Source organism: Phoenix dactylifera, chromosome 8 (genome assembly GCF_009389715.1).
Source record: "Phoenix dactylifera cultivar Barhee BC4 chromosome 8, palm_55x_up_171113_PBpolish2nd_filt_p, whole genome shotgun sequence".
Lineage (NCBI taxonomy): Eukaryota > Viridiplantae > Streptophyta > Magnoliopsida > Arecales > Arecaceae > Phoenix > Phoenix dactylifera.
The window spans coordinates 22,081,146-22,088,917 of NC_052399.1; the positions used below are offsets into that span (position 1 = coordinate 22,081,146).

General features: G+C 38.3%; 1 protein-coding gene across 2 annotated transcripts; it reads right to left on the reverse strand.

Annotated features, from left to right (window-relative positions):
- Positions 1-564: 564 nt before the first annotated feature.
- LOC103718657 (RNA-binding protein 1-like) lies at positions 565-7,772 on the reverse strand. Of its 2 annotated transcripts, XM_026809096.2 has the most exons (7): positions 7,274-7,417; positions 7,022-7,169; positions 4,664-4,776; positions 4,290-4,569; positions 4,137-4,198; positions 1,528-1,609; positions 565-1,088 (listed from the first exon to the last, which is right to left on the reverse strand). In XM_026809096.2, exons 3-7 carry the CDS (start codon positions 4,712-4,714, stop codon positions 973-975), a joined length of 591 nt encoding a protein of 196 aa, XP_026664897.2. In that variant the 5' UTR covers positions 4,715-4,776; positions 7,022-7,169; positions 7,274-7,417; the 3' UTR covers positions 565-972. The 2 variants fall into 2 exon arrangements, with proteins under 2 accessions (XP_026664897.2, XP_008805798.2); XM_008807576.3 differs by lacking the exons at positions 7,022-7,169; positions 7,274-7,417 and adding an exon at positions 7,589-7,772.

Below are 7,772 nucleotides of genomic sequence, written 5' to 3' on the forward strand. Positions count from 1 at the left end.
TAAGAATCCAGGATTCTCCTGTAAAATTTGACAAAATCCAGTGATAAAATTTGATTTATTATCCAATCAATCTTTCTACTACATATTGTCAAACCAAAGGTTTTTGACGATTACAGTTTGATGTTAACCGGGTGAAGAATCAAAATTCAGTCATAAACAGTAAAGAATTTAAGCAATCAGATGGGCCTCCACTATTTTAACTAATAAGCTTAATGACAATTTTAAAAGGATAAGCTCTATAATGATGCCTTGTAAGCATTTTTTGGTGACCAAAAAACAACCTGGCAGTCATTCAAATGATTGCCTCAATTTTCTGGCGATAAATAACCTGCTAAACAAGCAACAAAAATTTTAGCCATACCTCGAAACTTATTGAAGTTTGGCGCATTTAGAAATTCACCACCAGACATTAAGACAATCCAACAAACTTCCTGCAGCACGCAGATTCCACACTATCTCAAATAAATCACAAATTCACAAGCTCAGATACCTGTGCTTTCCAGTTACTGCTTGACAATAGTTTTGTAACCAATGACCAGCATAATGAGGGGCAACAAACGAGGCTATGCAACAATCTCTTAAAAAGCAAAGAATTCCCATATTCAGACAGTCAACTTAAATTAGTCTACTTCAATATCATATGCCGTTTAAACCCCACTATTATAGCAATGGCAAACAAAGAGCAACTACTTAGGAAAACATTCTCATTGCTCTCCAACCTAACCGACATGAATACATTGTCAGCAAAGAACACTTCTCAAGGGCAATATATCCTGCATGTTAACACATCTATAGTGTCATTACGATAAGTGCATGAATTCACTGGTGCTACACTGGCGAGCTGTCTGATGACTGCCTCAGCATAAAAGCTCCCTGTATAGATGTCTCCACAGGGTAAAAGACTCATTCTATGCATGACTATCCGTATCAAGTTTTGAGGACGCCCTTCCAATTTGGGCCACATAGAGTGGGTCAGTGTGCACTTCCATGTCTCGGGTCATCACGTACAGAAGATGGACGGAAAGGGAATTTTGCAAATTGGATCCTTAAGACTGGTGAATCTGGTTTCTTGTCATCAAACTTATATCCTGCAGGAAGCCCAACCAAATGATTAGTTGGTGGTGTTGAATTGGAATATGGAGTTGCCAGCTCATGGTATTTCCAGATACAGGAAGTATGTTTGCATCACTCTTTTATGTTTACAAAAGATGTTACATCCAAGATAAGTTCAGAAAAATCATCTAATTGCAGCAGTAAAGAAACAGCAGCAGGAAATACTTATTGGTTCAATGATATGATTTTTCTTTACCAAAAAAAGAAAAAACTAATGATTTTTCATGCAAGTACATTTTATAGTTGATGTTACTTATGAAAGATCAAAGTTTTTAGAAGGGAAAGAAAAGAGAAGTCTCATTCATGAGAGCTTTCCAAAATACTAAAACAGGAAATGTTGGGGAAATATTTAGAGTGCCCAAGTAAATATAGCAGAATATGAAAGTCCAGCAAGCCCTGTTGTGAAAAATACACCTTGAAGAGCTTCTAGAGCAGTCAGAGCACATTTGGAATCATTAAACTCCACAAAGCACAGAACATGAGCCTTATCCCCCGTCTGCAAGACAGCAGTTCCACAAACCATGAGTAAACTTGCTGGCAGTAAAACATTTATTAGTTAATATGTTGGAAAAAAAATTCTAATGGAACAGAAAATTATCATAGGTTTATGTCAAATTTGAATGTCCTAACATTCCAGACTGACGGTATTGAACTTTCACAAGAGCACCATTTGCAATGACTGATGTACCACTCATAGTCAAGCTATGAAATCTGAGAAAGACCACTAGATGAAAACCTTCTCAATTTGTAAAAATATTAGACCATCTACATTATTAAACTGGTATCTATACAGAACCTAAAAGGGATAACAAGAATATTCAAATGCCACCAAAAATATGATTCAGACAAGCGGTTAAACTGTTTCAAGAACAGCAATATATAATAAAAGAGAACATTATTCAAATTCACGAACTAAGCCATCTAGACAATTACATACAGTGTTTCTAGAAAAAAACAACCTTTGAAGGAAAAACAACCTTCAAAGGTCCACCATAACATGAAATGGGCATAACTTCAGGCAATATGTAAGATGCTTCACATTAAATTCACGAACTGAGCCATCTAGACAATGACATACAGTGTTTCTAGAAAATACAACCTTTGAAAAAAAAACAACCTTCAAAGGTCCACCATAACATGAAATGGGCATAACTTCAGGCAATATGTAAGATGCCTCGCATTAAATGATGCAGCATAATTTGAAATTTCCAACACTAAGACATACAGATTTCGCTAGACATAAAAGTTTGAAAAGGCCTGTAAATGAACTGATTGATTCATAAATGTCTTGCTAAGTGGCTTCTTCAAGTTAAATCAATTAAGAAAAGATCCGATTTAAGCTGCATCTTAACACTCAGTCAATGAAAGAGCTGCGACATATTGTGGCTGGGTAGGTCAAAAAACAAAACTAGAAGCTTGGTTTCGCTTGTTTAAAAGTGCCCTAAACTTGAACATGTTGAGGTTCGCTGTAACCTCAGCTGGGCTTGAAAACCCACTTGATGTGGCCAAGCTGACATGAAGACCCAAAAGACAACATGGGTTAACTCGCTAATCAACATGGATTAGCTATAGCATCTAAAAGTACCTTTGGGCCCATATGAAGACCTACAATGAGGTCAGAGCATAATGGCCAGCACTTTATCAAATATCAATAAGGGATAACCAGGAAGTATATATTATTTAAAGGGGATAGCAGCTAGATCACATCAATCCAATAATGAAACAGAAGTTCCTTTCCAGTAAGATAGGCTAGCAGCATATTTAGAACTCATGGCCACAAATACAAGTTCATCTTGTGAAGGCTGCTAAGGAAGTGATACCCAGATGGGAAAAAAGAAGGTTTTGGAAAACCGAGAAACCAGTCATCTCCGTAGGTGATCAAGACCAAGATGAACATATGTCTCAAGTTATCTCGACCACAATGGAAGTTGGGGATATTTGGAAAGGTCTGACACTTTTGGAGGCCTCAGTAGCTATTTAGGACCGAGATATCAAAATCACAGCCAATATGGTAAATCCAGAATTAGCAATGATTTTAAAGCATGTATTTTTGAGTCAATTAATTAAAATATAAATTTAAGGAAGTAAAAAAGATACAATTGGAAATTATCAGTTTGCACTGGCCAAGGAAACAAAGGAGTAGATTTTGAATGTCTCTAATCAGGGTTCGCCCGATATTGATACAAACCAAGATCTCAGCCAACACAAAAACTTTCAGAAAGAGCTGGCCTAGCAGCAGCAGTTGCATTTATTAAACACCTATGACCATCATCGCTTTGACAACAGAAATTTGAATAGAGAGGAAGGCTGAAAAAGATTAGGAAGTAAATCTTGCACCAGTCTTTCATTCCAATTTTTCTTGACATACATAATGATAGAGGGAAAAAGAGTGCCAAGTAGAACATCGGTAGCTATATGTAAAATATCATACATCTTTCAACATATATAGATTCCCAGGTAGAATATAGCAGCACAATAGTTAGATAAGAAGAAAATTGCAACTAAACGCATATTAACGTGAAAATTTTTCTGGGCATAGCCATGAAACCATAGTTGCGACCACAAAATTTTTAGGGGCCAAAAATGCAATCGAACTGGTTTTCTGAACAGTATGAAATATGCATATAAAAGTGCCTCCTATGACAGGTTATCAGATTCAGTTGAAGAGGCAGGAAAGAAAGGGGACAGAGAAAGGAGAATTTAATGTATCTGGCAAGAACAATTCAATAATTCCATTTTGAAGGACCTGGCCTTAATCAGGATTAGTAGCAAAACATGCTATGCAAAGACATACCGAATTGAATGTGCTGTGCTGAAACTCACTGGACAAAAAAACGGTTGCAACAAAAATAAATAAGCACATTAAGCACAGGCAAATCAATACTAAATATCAGCAAGACTAAAAACGCCATGATTGTAACAAGCATAAAGAACCAACCAATTACATTTTCGAATGTTATTAACTATTTCATAGAGTTCAAAAGTCTACAATACTAAGAAACTGATGGGATCGATATACTTACACGTCTAGGCTCCTTGTGCACAACTCTGATATCCTTGAAACCAATAAAAGGGCGGAAAAGATCTTTTGGGAGCAATATTAAGGATTGCAAAAGAAGAATCAAAGAGAAATCAAGTCAGAAGGCAAGGCCATTGAGTCACAAACACAAGGATACGAGCCACTTCTCTCCTTGTACAATCAGTAGGAAGACCGTCAATAAAAAGGATGTTAGATTGATCTGCTGATGGACCATCAGATTTTATCACAGGAGTGGGTATGTCTGCGATGCCAGGCTTGATGCCTAATGCATCTCTTTGTGTTAAGACTGGGTCTTCTAATGGAGTATATCCTCTTACAGTAGCTCCAGCAGCCAAACTACCAAGTCCAGGTGTAGCATGAGTTCCTATTCCAGCAATATCATCTGAACCATAACTTCCAGAATGTATCGGTAATTTCTGAATACAGCCACCACATATGATAGATATCAGTAAGGATACACTATGCTCGAGTTTCAAATATTTCTTAAACCAATTATATGGGAATTCTTACATCACTCCGCAGAAAATCTGATGTGCCCCTTGGATCACCAGCACTCCACATGTGATTGGACGGTACAGAAGAACCATTGGATGGAAGATGACCAGGAAAAGCAGCTCTTGGATCTGTTTCATAAAGAGCAACAAATCAATGAAGAGAAGCCAGAAGCTTGAAGCCAAAAATATATCAGTGGTATTGCCTTGAGCAGATTAGTGTAGCTGGACAAGAATGCGTCATGCATAACCAACAGAGTTATAAGGTACATGACATGCCAATCCTGCCGAACATAATATGCTGGTACATTAGAAGTTTTCTAGAACATTGATAATTACTATCACTTCTGTGGCTCTCTCTCTCTCTCTATTTCTCTCTCTTCTCTCTTCTGTACATAGTTAGAAAGAACACTTTGTTCTTCTTTAAATGGTAATAGCCATACATCTAAGTGTAAGAAATTGCTATAATAGAATACAGGAGGAAAAAAGGATCATGCACTCCAGAATGGTACGAGTGTCTCACAATAAAAGTGCAGATAAAATGTTAGAATGTCATTCTCCAGAGGTTAAACCAGTTATGGGATTCTAGATAAGACTCAAACTGCATAAAAAAAACCTAAGTTGAAGCATAATACCCAACAGGTTAGTAGAAAACTATGAGCATTGAAAAAGAAAGCAATTATCCAGCAAATCATTACTAGTAAGAGAGCCTGCCCATTTAACTAAATTTTACTATTAAAACTAAGATGATAAGGCCATAAAAACATCACAATAACTAAGAAAAATAAACATGAAAACTTTCATCTATGAGGACAACAGCTATGGTTACTGATATGTAATCTACAATCTAAAGATAAAAAACAAATGTAAAGTACAAAAATAGGGTAGATTAAGCATTAGGTGAATAACATTAAGGAAAAAGTCTAAAAAGTTTAATATCATCAGTTGTTGTAATTCATCTCTCATATACCAAAACCATTCTCATCATGATGTGTCCACCAGAATGAGAGATGAAATCTTGTTATCCTTCTCTAAAATCTTCCAATGCTCATATGGCATGAGACAATTGTAACCAATTTCATTCATCTAGTCAACTTTAAATGGTTCTTTCTTCAGTAGAACGTTCTCCTGTCTCTTTATTAACTTCCTCTTTTTTTCTGATATTGCCTTTATGACTCCTTTTTTTGCTACTCATTCCTATCAAGGGCTAAGTTCTCATTACTGCATGCCTTTCAATACACATGGATCCAAGCCCCTCTACATACTATAGCCTCCTATGCTCCAGACTACAGATGGCATACCATTGTTGTCATTCAATCTGATCAAACTACCAAAAAATAGTTCTGAGAGAACAGAGTCTACACCCTCACATAATTTTAAGTTCTCATGCATGCGATAGCCTCAAAGGCCTTTAAGGCCCCTATTCTGGCCAAGGAAATTATATTGCTGCTAATGCTCTAGATGCTCAGTTGTAGATTTTGAGCCTTATACAAGTAAATGAGCTAGCTAAAAATTGGGTTCTCTCATATAACACAAATAAATAAAAAATGATACATAATTATCCGCTAAACCCATTCTAATTTGCCATTTACTTCCTCGTTATTCTCTCTAAATAACAACATACAAAAAAAATTAGTACGAGCCTGAATTTGGACCTTGTTTGGGCTCGAGCCTAGGTCGGGCCAACGACATACCCAAGCCCGACCCAAAAAATAAATGAGCTTTACATTTAAGCCCAAACCCAGTATAAACTCTTTCAGGCCTAATCCGTAGCCTGGCACGAAGTCGGCCCAGCCAGATGGGCCTCAGACCAGCTCGAGTCCATTTCCAGCCCTACTTTAGCCACGAACGACTCTCTATATAGTTTTCCTTTTTAGAAAACAAGTCCATCGTTTTTCCATTATTCGTTTTTAGGAGCTTGTCCTCCCTCTTTTCTTTTCTCTCTTCCTCTTATGCCTAAGATTCTCACACTCTCTCCTTTTGCTTTTTGATTCCATGCATAGGCGACACGCTTGCAGTGTGCTAAATACCAGTTTGAAAAAAAAGAAATCTTAGGGAAGTGGTGGGACACCGGGCAGCAGTCTTCTAGTCTCTTCTTGTATAAGTAATCATGTTTTCCAGTGAGTTCCCCAAAAATATCCAGGTCTTTCCTTTGATGCTTCCCAGGCGCACTTCAATGGAACCATGCGTCCATGCAATTAGGTTCTGCATGCACGACTACTACAACCGCCATGGAGGTTATATAAAAGGGGAGATCACATCATAATACTGGTAAGCAAAGAAATTATAACCGTTGCCTAAATACAAACTCAATTAATATCTAATTGACTAGGTAGACATCAACAGTATATGGGGTCTCAAAAAACTGTATCATTACATGCGATGATATCAATATACTCTTTGCAAAGCACTACGGCACGTTGTGAAGGTTCTATCTCCCAGTTCACCGTACTCCATCAAGGTGGTGCATGACATGTGATGTAATGCAAATCCGTTGCCCTCTCAGTTCCTTAAAGGTAATTAGGCTGCGGGCAACAACGTATAGAATTGCAAAGATATCAGCTCTGACTTGACCTAATCATAAAATTCGATTGAATAAATGTCCCTAAATAAAACCTAACCCCTTTACCTTCGTTCCAGGGCCGTTTCTATTTGCACCACTCCTCCACCCTAAGAACTCATCTGTGATAACAAAAGATTGACAAATTGCACGGCCTCCCTCTCCCCCATCCGAGAAGGCAACGGCTATCTTGACGTTCTCAACAAGAAGAGGCTTCCATCTTATCTCAATGATAGACTAGGGCTTGCCGGTGCCCCAAACCAAAGCCTTAGAGCGAAGGGGAGGAGAAGGCAACAATAGAACCAAAAGGTTTGGGCGTATCAGAGGGATAAAGGGAGGGAGGGAGAGGGAGAAAGAGAGAAAAAGGGGGGGGAGGGGGGGTACCTCTTTCGGCAGAAGGGTATCTCCAGTAGGGATCGGCCATCGCTCGCCCGTCCTATTTTTCAGAGAGGACTGACAAGCACGCCCAGTGCCAGCACCAGCGCCCCTTCCTTACCAGTGCTCACCGCATACGGCGATACCCATCTTCTTTCCATCGGGACGCGGACTGGTTGAGAATGGCCGGGTG

Excerpts from the sequence above, each read along its gene's own strand:
- LOC103718657 (XM_008807576.3), bottom strand. The coding sequence starts at position 7,628 with ATGGCCGATCCCTACTGGAGATACCCTTCTGCCGAAAGAG. Across the intron at positions 4,777-7,588 it reads ATACCCTTCTGCCGAAAGAG|ATCCAAGAGCTGCTTTTCCT; the intron begins GTACCCCCCCTC and ends TTTATGAAACAG. Across the intron at positions 1,089-1,527 it reads TGCTCTAGAAGCTCTTCAAG|GATATAAGTTTGATGACAAG; the intron begins GTGTATTTTTCA and ends GGCTTCCTGCAG.